The sequence below is a fragment of the Syngnathoides biaculeatus genome, chromosome 7 (genome assembly GCF_019802595.1).
Source record: "Syngnathoides biaculeatus isolate LvHL_M chromosome 7, ASM1980259v1, whole genome shotgun sequence".
NCBI classification, from domain to species: domain Eukaryota; kingdom Metazoa; phylum Chordata; class Actinopteri; order Syngnathiformes; family Syngnathidae; genus Syngnathoides; species Syngnathoides biaculeatus.
This window is the reverse complement of record NC_084646.1, coordinates 24631999-24645849: the sequence shown is the minus strand read 5'-3', so window position 1 is coordinate 24645849 and position 13851 is coordinate 24631999. Positions and strand designations below refer to the sequence as shown.

Below are 13851 nucleotides of genomic sequence, written 5' to 3'. Positions count from 1 at the left end.
TTTCGTTTTCATTGGTTCCTGAATTTCTTAAGATTTCAGCATGGTGTCTAGCTTTTGATAATCTTTTGGTCTACTTCACTTCTACGTTCCAAAAAATGAAAAAAGTCAGGAAAGGCGGAAACACTCTCACACCACTGTATTCTGTACCTTTCCGTCATTAAACATCTGCCTACAACACTGTAATAATATGTTGACCATTATTTTGGCACTTAGAGACCTAATTATTTTTTTCAGGTGGGACTTGGAGTAAAACGTTTCAGATCTGCTCCATACTATACAGAATATAGAGCTCCTTGCACAGTTCCACATACAATTATTGTTGAAACCAGAAGTTTACATACGTTATATAAAGGACACTTATTTCCTGTCACGACTAAACTGGACCTGTTCTTGGTCAATTGGGAAACCCAAATTATTTGTTAAATGGCAGAATAATTACAGACAGGATTTTTTTAAACAATTGTATTCATTACTTCCTTCAAAATTAGACAATTACAAACATTGAACTGATATTTTGTATCATTGCCTTTAAACTGTGTGACTTTTAACAAACACTTTGGATAATCTTCCAAATACTTCCCACATTAGTTGGCAAACATTTTGGCCCATTCCTCCTAACAGAACAGGTCTAACTGAGCCAACTTTGTTAGCCATCTTGCTTCGCCTATCGCGATCAGGGCTTTGTGATAGCCACCTGAAAACAGCCCATTTATGTTTTAAGATAATTTGCAAATAGTTTGGCAGTATGCTTGCACAGTTGACACCAACGCTTTAAAATTTTGGTTGTTTTGAGATGTTGCTTCAGTAGTTCCACATTATGTTTCTTCCTCATGATGGTATTTATTTTTTGAAGCGCACTAGTCAAACCAAAACAACCTACAACATGGAGTGGCCACCCCTACACTTCACAATTCGGATGGTGTTCTCGGGTTTGCGTGGTGCACTGGATCAGTGTAAGCTCTGCAACCAGAAAGGTTTTATTTGGATCCCCACCCAAGCACATGTCGTCATAGAGTCCCTCGCGAATACAGTTAAACCACACTGCCCATGAATGAATGGATATTTGGCGGTGGTCAGAGGGAACGTAGGCGCAGAATGGCAGCCATGCTTCTGTCAGACTACTCAGTTTTGTCATCGATATTCCATTGGTGTTTATACTTGCATGTAATTGTTTGAACAGATGAACTTGCCACTTTGGGGGACCTGGAAATTTTGATATGGAACAATGATATATTGGCTGATTTTCTTTTTACATTCCCATGATGTTTCATCAAAATGTAATGCCTTCCAACACATCCACAAGTGTCTCTAGTAACTTAATAGATTCAAATGTTGTCAATAAATCACCAGAACCTGAACCATGACCTCATCATCTAGGTTTTCAGAGATTGTTTCAAGGTATAATAGGAAGCCAGAAGTTTACTGTACATACACTGTGCAAAAACACATGTTTCATTTTTTGTCTCACTGTTTAAAGCAAAATCAAACTAAAGCTATCCTGTTTCAAGTCAGTCAGGATCACCAATTATTTTTTTAATGCCACACTAATGAGAGCTAGAATTTCTGTGGGAATTTTATATTATTGTCTTTGACGGCAAAAGTTTACATACAAAAAGTACTGTGCTTAAAAAACATGGGGAAGCCCAGATAATGAGGTCATAGCTTTGGAAGCTCCTGATAGGTTGACTGACAACATGAGTGTAATGAGAGTACACCTGGGGATGTGTTTAAGGCCACATGTCAAACGCCCTGCTTCCTTGTTTGAAATCATGGGTAAATCATAAGAAATCAGCCATGAAATCAGGAAATGAATCGTGGAGCTCCACAAGTCTTACTCATTCTTGGGTGTAATTTCCAGATGCCTAAAGGTGCCACATTCATCTGTTCAATTACATGCAAGCAGAAACATCATTGGAATGTCAAGCCATCACACATCTCAGGAAGGAGACGGGCTCTGTGTCCCAAAGATGAACGTGTTTTAGTCCGAAATGTGCAAATCAACCTCAGAACAAGACCTTGTGAAGATGCTGGATGAAGCTGATCAGAAAGTGTCATTATCCCCAATGAAATGAGTCCTTCACCGACATGGGCTGAAAAGCCAGTCACCAAGAATGGAGCAATTATTCCCAAAGAAACATAAAAAAGACAGATTACAGTCTGTGAAAAGAAACCAAGACAAAGGTATTAACTTCCAGAGAGGTGGTCTGTGGTCTGATGAAACTCAAGTGAAGCTATTTGGCAATCATGATCAACGTTACATCTGGAGGAGAAAGGGGGAAGCTTATAGACCTGGGAACACCATACCAACTGTGAAGCACGGAGGTGGCAGCTGTTTGTCTGCAACGGGAACTGGAGCTCTTCATAAAATAGACAATATTATGAAGAAAGAACATTACATGGAGAGGTTAAGGCAGCATTTCAAGACATCAACCAGGAAGCCAAAACCTGAGCGCAAATGGGTCTTCCAAATGGACAATGACCCTCAGCATTTTGCCAAAATGGTTAAAAAGTATGGAAGTAAATACAGTGAAGAAAATAAGTATTTGAATACCCTGCTATATTGCAAGTTCTCCCACTTAGAAATCATGGAGAGGTCTGAAATTTTCATCGCAGGTGCATGTCCACTGTGAGAGAGATACTCAAAAAAGATAAATCCAGAAATTACAATGTTATATTTTTTAACGATTTATGTATGTGATACAGCTGCAAATAAGTATTTGAACACCTATCAGCTGGAATTCTGACACGCAAAGACATGTTAGTCTGCATTTAAAAGTCCACCTCTACTCCATGTATCCTGAATCAGATGCACCTGTGTGATGTCGTTAGCATGGGGGTGGTAGCATCATGCTTTGGGAGTTTTTCTGCACGTGGGACAGGACGACTGCACTGTATTAAAGAGAGGATGACCACGGCCATGTATTGTGAGATTTTGGGGAACAACCTCTTTCCCTCAATCAGGCCATTGAAGATGGGTCGTGGCTTGGTCTTTCAACATGACAATGATCCAAAAGCACACAGCCAGGAAAACCAAGGAGTGGCTTCATAAGAAGCATATCAAGGTTCTGGCGTGGCCTAGACACTCTCCAGACCTAAACTCAATGGAAAATCTTTGGAGGGAGCTGAAACTCCGTGTTTCTCAGCGACAGCCCAGAAACCTGTCTGATCTAGAGAAGATCTGTGTGGAGGGGTGGGCCAAAATCCCTCCTGCAGTGTGTGCAAACCTGGTGAACAACTACAGGAAACATTTGACCTCTGTAATTGCAAACAAAGGCTACTGTAACAAATTTCAACATTGGTTTTCTCAGGTGTTCAAATACTTATTTGCAGCTGTATCACAAAAATCATTAAAAAAATTATACATTGTGATTTCTGGATTGTTCTTTTTTGATTATCTCTCTCACAGTGGACATGCACCTATGATGAAAATTTCAGACCCCTCCATGATTTCTAAGTGTGAGAACTTGCAATATAGCAGGTTTTCAAATACTTATTTTCTTCACTGTATGTGGATTTGAATTAAAAATGCATGCGCGCATCGCCGCGACTGCCATAACTAGGAGACCGGCTTGCTAGAATGCGCTTTTATGTGCGTGCGCTCGATGTTTTGGCCACACCTGAACCAAACAACGAGGTGGATGATAGTCTAACGTCTTTTTTTTTTGGGCACGGCATCACACGATCAACCAAAATGCCTTATGATCGACAAATTGAGCACCCCTGGTGTAACTGAATTTCCTTTGACTGCGCTCGCAGTACGTGAAGCAGCTCGGAACATCTGCTTTTGGCATCACTTCCGTACATGCTCAATACGGTTAACTTGCATTTCCTTTTTCTGGGTAAATACTGATTGTTTAGGAGCAGGCTTGTTTTGTTAACAACATTTATGAAATAAATGCGTAAATTAATATCAAGACTACACAAAATAAGCGACGTCTTTCAATATCCATTTTTTTCTACTCGTAACAAATTTTACACACATGATTTTTCGTGGTCGACTGTGCAGATATGCGAGTGCGATGGTACGTGAGCGCAAACGCGCTCGACAAATGTGAGTGACTGAAACTGGCTACAATTCGCTGTCTGAAATTCACCATCTAATTTCAGTGTTAAGAAGGCAGGGTTACTTCAATTCAGAACCCAACACCCAGCCAATCCACCTGCGCTTTCTTAGTATTTGATGTCACGTGAATAAGAAAGCATAACTTCAACGGCTCAGGGTCATGAGACTTGTGAAACGTTACTCAAAATGTTCAATCCAAGTCATGCACTTCAAAGGAAATGCTAATTTGATACTAAGGGAATGTATGTCAACTTTTGACATCAAAAAAAAGAAAAGAAAATTCTTATAGAAATTCGTTATTTTGGCATTTAACAAAATTAAATAATTTTGGTGATCATGACTGACTAAAAGCAGAGGTTTAGTCTGTTTTGTGTTCAGACTGAGACAAAAAAATGTTATTTGTGTTTTTGCAGTGTACATAAATTCTGGCTTCAACTGTAAAATTCGGACTTTAGGGAAAGTAATGAAAATTTGTCTAAAAAGAATAATTATTTTGGGATTTACCAAGTGGAAATAGTTTTTTTTTGTAAATCTTTAAATGAAATAAAAGAGGAAAAGTCTAGTCTGTCTCAAATCATTAGGAGGAAAAAATGCAGGTATCTTTTTATATCTATCCATCCATCTATTTTCTTCTCTTTACCCTAGGACGGGTCGCGGAGGCAGTAGCTTTAGCAGGGACGCCCACACTCCACTCTCACCAGCCACTTCATCCAGGTCTTCTGGGGGGAATTTTGTGTAATATATATAAACGTCTGGTTTCAACTGTATTTATGTTTGATGCATCCAAAGTCAGCTACTTTTTACTTTACAGTTTTAATTGTTTTTGGTTCGTTCATTAACACATCTAATGGTGGAAAACGTACACTGTATACCATCCATTATCCGAGCCGCTTATCCTCACAAGGGTCCCAAGGGTGCTGAAGGCTATCTCAGCTATCTTCGAGCAGGAGGCGGGGTCCACCCTGAATTGGTTGAAAACTATAATGAATCAATCAATAAATCAAAATGATGCATCTTCGCTGTCCATCCACTTCAACAACTTTTATTCCTTATTGCTTAATCCTGGCACAAATTATGGAGCCACTCTCTGCTATACTTGAGAGCCTAGTGTTAGGCTGACTCAGCAGGAGGCTAAATCAAGCTCAAGAGTATTAACTATAGATAGCATTATCAATCAGAGTAATGGAGGCAAGTGCTTCTTCATTTTCAGAATGATCACACAGGCTATCCATCAAACACCTGTGATGCACTCTTGTTGGCTTTTTGCTGATCAGCTAAAGCTCCCATCTGGAGAGGCAGGGGTGTGTTATGAAGAGCGGATTGCAGTTAAATAGGTTGAAAGAGGGGGGAAGTATGTCATTTGCTCACTGCTGTGATTCGTTTGTTTAGGAGGAGGAGGGTTCTTGGCAGATTTAGGGGGAGGTGAGCATCAAAATGGTAGGGTTTAAAGAGCACCCAAGCCCCCTCCTCCCTAGAGCAGGCAGTATATAAAATAGGGCAGGATGCTGCTCTCACATAATATGTTGGAAGTCTGGTTGCAAGAGAGAATTTAAAGGGTTTTGCCAGTATATTGAGAGCAAGTACTGTCAAACAGCTTGGTAGAAACAGAGATCATGATGCAGTTTTTCCTGTTACTCCTCCTAGCCAGTTCCAATGCTGCTGTTCCCCTGGAAAACTTGGGTCAAGATGACATCCTCACAATGCCTTCCGAAAGCCTTACAACAGCACCAAGTTCAACAGAAGCAAAGTCTCGGTTTGCCATGTTAGACGATGTGCGTCTTCTTGCAAATGGCCTCCTTCAGCTGGGCCAGAGCTTACGGGAGTTTGTCCACAAGACCAAGAATCAAATCAACGACATCTTCCAAAAACTGAATATTTTTGACAGGTCATTTTACCAGCTTTCAGTGGTCACTTCAGAAATCAAGGAGGAAGAAGAAGAACTGAAGAGGACAACCAGTGTATTGAAGACAAACAATGAGGAGATAAAAAACCTGTCTCTGGAAATCAATTCTAAGATAAATAACATTGTGGAGGAGCGTGCACAGCTCCAGGGCAAGGTAGGAAGTCTTGAGGAGAGGTTGAAGGGATTGTCAGAGCATATGCTCCCTGGTGACCAACTCAAAGAGATTACAGCACTCAAGGTAAGCAGCAACAAAGGGTCTCGAATTTTCCAAAAATTGTTTTTTTTAAACATACAGGCAATGTACAGATCAAAATAGAGTAATGTGGCAACAGCTACCTACAATGATCAGTGAGGAAAAAAAGGTGTTGCATAACTACATAGCTTTTGCATCGCTGTACTCTGAACAAATCAATACTGTACTTGATGTACATGTTGTATAAGTGCACATTTTTGGAGTTGTAGCAAGAACTTTAACCTAACCCAACCCATTCACATTATCTCATGAAGAACATAGCAGTCTATACACATTTTGTGTGATTAAAATGTTCTGCTTAACCCATGGGGTCACACCTTTTAAAGAGGATTTGGATGTCTTGGGTTCTCTAGGGTTAAAGATCTTAAACTGGGCATTATTCATTGTTGAAGACTGGAGAGCCACTAGCAACTCCTAAATACTCCTTGTGTATTTAAATTTCTTATAATGTCGTGAAAATAAGTGATAATGATTTTGATTATTTCCAGGAGGTGATTGAAAGTCAGGAGAAAACAATCACAAGTTTAATGAAAGCTGTGCAGGAGCAGCATGCACAGCTTGACCATCAGAAAATCAAAATCAAGAATATGGAGGAAAAGGTAGACACGTTTTTTGGGGTCTGGATCATTGATTTGTCACAACATAGAGTAATAAAGATGATGAAATGTTTTTTTTTCCTTGTAGCTTAACTATGAGAGTTTACAAGACACATCTGATAAGACAACGGATTCAGAAACTACAGCTCTAGATGTGTTTGAATATCAGACAAGAAACTCATCTGATTTGAATGAAAATGGTAACATTATTACATTCTATTACAATTTTATTTGCTGTCACAATTGTGATTTCTCAAATGAAAAAAAAATGGATTTGTTCTTTACGTTGAATTATTTTGGTCATTTCAGATTTGCCTATCGATTGCACTGAGTTATTTGAAAGAAAAGAGAACAGGAGTGGAATCTATATCATCGAGCCAAAAGAATCTGAGCCTTTCAGTGTTTACTGTGAAATGGGTTCTGGTGGGTGAAAATGTTTAAACTGACCATCACAGTATTTTTCATTTGTCTATTTCAAAATTTGCTATTCACCATAACAGTATCAAATCAGACAGATGACGTGAATTTAAAATATTACTGGTAAAAATATTCAACGTGCATTCCACAGATGGTGGTTCAACTGTGATCCAACGTAGGGTTGATGGATCAGTGGATTTTGATCAGACATGGGATGAGTATGAGAAGGGCTTTGGAAATCTGGGAAGTAAGTACTGTTTCACACTGTAAATAATCAACATATTGTGAAAGCTATTTTCCCCTGACAACACCAATGTGAATACGAGAATGGAAATACTGGAAAGGGTTTTGCTTTAATTTGTGCCTAAACAAGCAAAGAGAAAATTTTGTTGATGTAGTTAGACATACTGGAGTCCATTTGAGATCTAAATTAAGTAAACGCATCCGTTCTATGCAGAGGACTTCTGGTTGGGACTGAAGAAAATCCATAGCATTACACAACAACGATTATACATCTTGAGAATTGATCTGGAAGAATGGAAGGAGGATAAACATTGGGCTGAATACCACTTCTCGCTAGATGGTCCCTCTGAGTACTATACACTCCATCTTAGCAACTTCTCCAGTGACCTGGTTGATGCTATGGCCAACACTTCTAGGATAAGATTCTCCACCAAAGACCAAAATAATGGGACTCCAGAAGCCTCTAACTGTGCACGCAATTACACAGGTATACTAATAGCAGCCACATGCAAAAAAAAAAAAAAAAAAAAAATACAATTCCAAGACATGTAAGCCAAAATAATATGCTTTGTAATATTTGCAATTGTTTTGCAGGTGGTTGGTGGTTTACTGGGTGTGGAGAAAACAACCTTAATGGAAGGTATCTATGGGTTAGAGCTAAAGGACGTTCTGGTAGAAGAAGGGGCCTTCACTGGAAACCTGGAAATGGGACAGCATATTCCCTCAAGATGACCAAATTCTCCATACGACCAGCCATAGCTGGTGAAAGTTTTAAATGAAACTGATATTAATACCATCTTAGACAACACGACTATCTGTTTTCATATAACACTCACGCAACATAACATATACACTCATCTATGACACTACAATTTTGTTGTGAAAGAACATTTTTTGTAAAACAAAATACTACCATGATGAAATAATGCAACAATACAGTAAAGGTCAACAACCGATTCGGTATGATGAAGCTGGGCATTAGTACAATCATTACACAACAGTCGCTTGCACAGTCTGGAACAATTAGGTAGTTGAAGACAAACAAAAAGGACTGGTGGAAAAGTAATTCCCAATGGAGCCTTGCTCAGCTAATCGTTTTAGTAAACATAAAGGCTCGAGTTGACTTTAGCATGTTTCCAGTGGCTTAGAGGACAAACCAAAAGTTTAAAGGGAAGTGAAAGTTAGGGTTTCAAATGGTTTTGTTGTGACAATATGCTTTGTTTTGCTCATTGTTTTTTTTTCATTTTTTACTCAGTAAAGTATTTAAATCATGTCCATGCTATTACTGTTGTTATCTAGTTAGAGCCTGCTTCTGTGTATCTCCTTTGTTATTTGGGTCACATTGACTCCTGTCCATTGTACAAAAATGATCTGTAAATGTTTCATCACGTTCCATATATGTTCCAAAAGTTCATAAAATATGAAAATCTAATAATGCTCCTATGTGACGTTTTTTAAGAAGTTATCACAAGTAAATAACGCATTATTTTAACATCTCCATAATGCAAATTGTGAAATGGCTCAATGAAATAAATCATATTCACTGAGTCGACTTTAATTATCAGTCACAGTTCTAAAGCTTCCGAAACCAGTGTTTTAATGCTCATCTCACTGTAACACTGTTGCTGAGGCAAAAAGATAACCCACCCATGGGTTAAACCATACAAAACATGACTTTTATGTAGTTGGTGTCTTCCACAAAATTTGGGGAGGGACTGATTTAGTTTCGCAGTTATTTGTTTGTACGCCTCTTCCAGTAACATTTCCATTTCTATCATTTCAAGCCCAGATAAATGCAGAGGGTTGTGTCAGGAAGGGCATCGGCGTAAAAACTGTGCCAAACAAATATGAGCGTTCATCTAAAGAATCCCATACCGGATCGGTCGTGGCCCAGGTTAACAATGCCCGCCACCGGCACTGCTAACCTGCAGGGCGTCAGTGGAAATTCAACTACTGTGGGTCGAATACTAAGAGGAGGAGGAAACCGGATTCGTCTTAAGAAAAAAAAGGAGGATTGCACAAAGCCTACAACTGAGTGTAAGGACTTTGAATGTTGGGACTATGACAGGAAAAGCTCAGGAGTTGGTTGACATAATGATTAGGAGAAAGGTTGATATATTGTACATCCAAGAGAGCAGGTGGAAAGGTAGTAAGGCTAGAAGTTTAGGGGCAGGGTTTAAATTATTCTACCATGGAGAAGATGGGAAGAGAAATGGATTAGGGGTTATTTTAAAGGAAGAGCTGGCTAAGAATGTCTTGGAGGTGAAAAGAGTATCAGATCGTGTGATATGACTAAAATTTGAGTTTGAGGGTGTTATGTATAATGTGGTAAGCAGCTATGCCCCACAGGTAGGATGTGACCTAGAATTGAAAGAGAAATTCTGGAAGGAACTAGATGAAGTAGTTCTGACAATCCCAGACAGATAGAGAGTCGTGATTGGTGCAGATTGTAATGGACAGATTGGTAAAGGAAACAGGGGTGATGAAGAAGTGATGGGTAAGTACGGCTTCCAAGAAAGGAACCTTGAGGGACAGATGGTGGTGGATTTTGCAAAAAAGGATGGAGATGGCTGAAGTGAACACTTATTTCCAGAAGAGGGAGGAACATATAGTGACCTACAAGAGCGGAGGTAGAAGCACGCAGGTGGATTATATTTTGTGCAGACGATGTAATCTGAAGGAGGTTACTGACTGTAAAGTAGCGGTAGGGGAGAGTGTAGCTCGACAGCATAGGATGGTAGTGTGTAGGATGACTCTGGCGGCGGGTAAGAAGATTAAGAAGACAAAGGTAGAGCAGAGAACCATGTGGTGGAAGTTGAGAAAGGAAGAATGTTGTGCAGCCTTTCAGAAAGAGGCGAGACAGGCTCTCGATGGACAACAGAAGCTCCCAGAAGACTGGACTATGACAGCCAAGGTGATCAGAGAGACAGGCAGGAGAGTACTTGGGGTGTCTTCTGGTAGGAAAGGGGAGAAGGAGACTTGGTGGTGGAACCCCAAAATACAGGAAGTCATACAACAGAAACAAGGAAACAGATTAGCGAAGAAGAAGTGGGACACTGAGAAGACTGAGGAGAGGCGAAATGAGTACATTGAAATGCGATGTAGGGCAAAGGTAGGGGTTGCAAAGGTTAAACAAGAGGCATATGATGACATGTACATCCGGTTGGACACAAAAGAAGGAGAAAAGGATCTTTACAAGTTAGCCAGACAGAAGAATAGAGATGGGAAAAATGTGCAGCAGGTAAGGGTGATTAAGGATAGAGATGGAAAAGTGATGACTGGTGCCAGTAGTGTGCTAACTAGATGGAGAGAATATTTTGAGAAGTTGATGAATGAAGAAAATGACAGCGAAGGAAAAGTAGAAGAGGCAAGTGTGAAGGACCAAGAAGTGGCAATGATTAGTAAAGGGGAAGTTAGAAAGGCACTTTAAAGGATGAAAAATGGAAAGCCAGTTGGTCCTGATGACACACGGGTGGAGGTATTCAAGCAATTTGGAGAGATGGCTGTGGAGTTTTTGTACAACTTATTTAACAGAATGCTAGTGGGCAAAAAGATGCCTGAAGAATGGTGGAAAAGTGTACTAATTCCCATTTTCAAGAGCAAAGGCGATGTTCAGAGCTGTGGGAATTATAAAGGAATAAAGTTGATGAGCCACACAATGAAGTTATGGGAAAGAGTAGTGAAGGCTAGACTCGGGACAGAAGTATCTACGAGCAACAGTATGGTTTCTGCCTAGAAAGAGTACCACAGTTGCATTATTCGCCTTGAGGATACTCGTGGAAAAGTACAGAGAACGTCAGAAGGAGCTACATTGTGTCTTTGTGGATCTAGAGAAAGCCTATGACATGAGTACCAAGACAGGAACTGTGGTACTGCATGCGTAAGTCTGGTGTGGCAGAGAAATATGTTAGAATAGTACAGGACATGTATGATGGCAGCAAAACAATGGTGATGTGTGCCGTTGGTGTGTCAGAAGAATTTAAGGTGGAGATGGGACTCCATCAGGGATCAGCTCTGAGCCCCTTCCTGTTTGCAGTAGTAATGGATGGGATGACAGACGAGGTTAGACTGGAATCCCCTTGGACCATGATGTTCGCAGATGATATTGTGATATGCAGTGAAAGCAGGGAGCAGGCGGAGGAACAATGAGAAAGATGGAGACATGCACTGGAAAGGAGAGGAATGAAGATGATCTGAAGTAAAACAGAATATATGTGTGTGAATGAGAGGGTTGGAGGGGGAAGAGTGAGGCTCCAGGGAAAAGAGATAGCACGGGTGGACAACTTCAAATATTTAGGGTCAACAATCCAGAGCAATGGTGAGTGTGGTAAGGAAGTGAAGAAACGGGTCAATGCAGGTTGGAACAGCTGGCGGAAGGTGTCTGGTGTGTTATGTGACAGAAGAGTCTCTGCTTGGATGAAGGGCAAAGTCGATTAAGCAGTGGTGAGACCGGCCATGATGTATGGATTGGAGACGGTGGCACTGAAGAAACAACAGGAAGCAGAACTGGAGGTAGCAGAAATGAAGATGTTGAGGTTCTCGCTCGGTGTAAACAGGTTGGCTAGGATTAGAAATGAGCTTATTAGAGGGACAGCCAAAGTTGGATGTTTTGGAGACAAGGTTCGAGAGAGCAGACTTTGATGGTTTGGACATGTTCAGAGGCGAGAGAGTGAGTATATTGGTAGAAGGGTGCTGAGGATGGAGCTGCCAGGGAAAAGAGTGAGAGGAAGACCAAAGAGGAGGTTGATGGATGTCGTTAGGGAAGACATGATGGCAGTTGGGGTTAGAGAGGAAGATGCAGGAGATAGGTTACGATGGAAAAAGATGACGCGCTGTGGTAACCCCTAACGGGACAAGCCGAAAGGAAAAGAAGAAGAATGAATGCACTCCTAAATCTTCCATTGTAAAAATCATCAGTAACCTAACTCCCAAACCCGTCTTAAAAAAATAAAGTATTATTCACCTCTTTGTTGCCCAGATTGTGTTCAATCTATTATAAATGAGTGAAAATGCAAATCAAAGCCTCCGCTTTGGGATCTTCGTAAAAGATTGCAGTGGTAAAACGCGTGCAATACGCCACACCAACAGTGCATAAAATCTCTTAGAACGTAGGAACAAGGAATGCTTTTGAATGCCCACTATTTGGGATCTCAGTAAATCAGGCCTTAAGTGTTAGTTAATTCAGGCTCATATTTTTTTCTGAGAAAAATGGTTTTGTTTTGCTGATCTCTACTCTCTCTATACTTCCAGTCACACAGACAATCCAGTACCTGTAGGTGGTGTTTGGCACATATACATCCCTGGCAGGAAACTCCAAGATCTCCCTGGTGGGGCGTACTCTACTGTCTGGGTAAGGTTTAACCTGCAAGAGGTCAGGTGTCAAGCAATAATGGGGGTTCTCTGGAGCTGGAGAAATGTCCAACTTCAACTGGGCTGTAGTGAAAGCCAAAGAGGACAATGAGAGTGATTTTGACGCAGAATGACAATTGACAGTTAATAATTACATTGAGAACTAATTAAATCATTTGTTCTGATAGTTTTTGAAATATATGTCAAACATATGTTTATACCCGTTATGGGTCTGAGTCTCCTCAACACTGAGGAAGGTCTTCTCATATCAGCAAGAAACTTATACAAGTCCTCATCACTCAGCCTATCACCCTCCTAAAAGAAACAAAACAGAAATTGGGAGATGAGGTCATATTTGACATACATTAATGTGTATGTGTAATATGTATGTCTTCTGTGCCGACCTGTTTAAAGAAGTTGGTGATGGTTAGAGTTGCAGGTCTAAAACCAGTAAGACTACATGATTCATCTCCACTGGTGGTTCTTTCCAGCGATCGTCTTCCCATGATGCTCGAGTTCCGCCGTTCTGACCAGGAGCCCTTTCTCTCTGCATAAAGGGAGAAGTCAAAATGACAAGACCGTAAAGAGAGCACAGACATCTGCTCAAGCTAAAACTAAAATAACAACTTAGTAAACATAGTCCCTGGATTCAGAATTACAAATCAAAATCAAGTACCATTATTTCTCATGTATAATGCTCCCCCCCCCTTGAACCTCCCCCAAAATAAATTGCAAAGTCAATGGTGCACATTATACATAGGTTTAAGAGAAGATGGAAAACAAAAACGTTCTAAAAATGTGTGCCACCAGAGAGGTTTTGAAAAAGAACACTTTTATTCCAATATGTCTCCACTGCCTTGGTTATGAGAATATTGTACACTTTCATTACAATATGTCACCACTGCCTAGAAGTCATGAAAAACGCATAGCATTCAGTTTCATTCCAATATGACAAAGGTACGTATGACTGCATGTATAACCAGTTGTGCCCATATGTTTACATACTCTGGCAGAATTAAAAAAAAAA

General features: G+C 40.3%; 2 protein-coding genes across 14 annotated transcripts in view; one reads left to right on the top strand and one right to left on the bottom strand.

The window, feature by feature from the left end:
- Positions 1 to 13851, bottom strand: part of dock7 (dedicator of cytokinesis 7) — a 98426-nt gene that overhangs the window by 58207 nt on the left and 26368 nt on the right. For all 13 annotated transcript variants that reach the window (XR_009795782.1, XR_009795781.1, XR_009795772.1 and 10 more), the window contains exons 12-14: positions 13229 to 13371; positions 13046 to 13139; positions 12746 to 12908 (exon numbers count right to left, since the gene is read on the bottom strand). Coding sequence is in view for 2 of the 13 variants with exons in the window: in XM_061825371.1 (XP_061681355.1) it covers positions 12746 to 12908; positions 13046 to 13139; positions 13229 to 13371 (400 nt within the window). In the remaining 11 variants the exon portion in view is untranslated. The remainder of the gene's footprint in view (positions 1 to 12745; positions 12909 to 13045; positions 13140 to 13228; positions 13372 to 13851) is intronic.
- Positions 5677 to 8619, top strand: angptl3 (angiopoietin-like 3). The gene is made up of 7 exons (XM_061825703.1): positions 5677 to 6204; positions 6708 to 6818; positions 6904 to 7015; positions 7125 to 7238; positions 7384 to 7479; positions 7690 to 7962; positions 8070 to 8619. Exons 1-7 carry the CDS (start codon positions 5677 to 5679, stop codon positions 8252 to 8254), a joined length of 1419 nt encoding a protein of 472 aa, XP_061681687.1. The 3' UTR covers positions 8255 to 8619.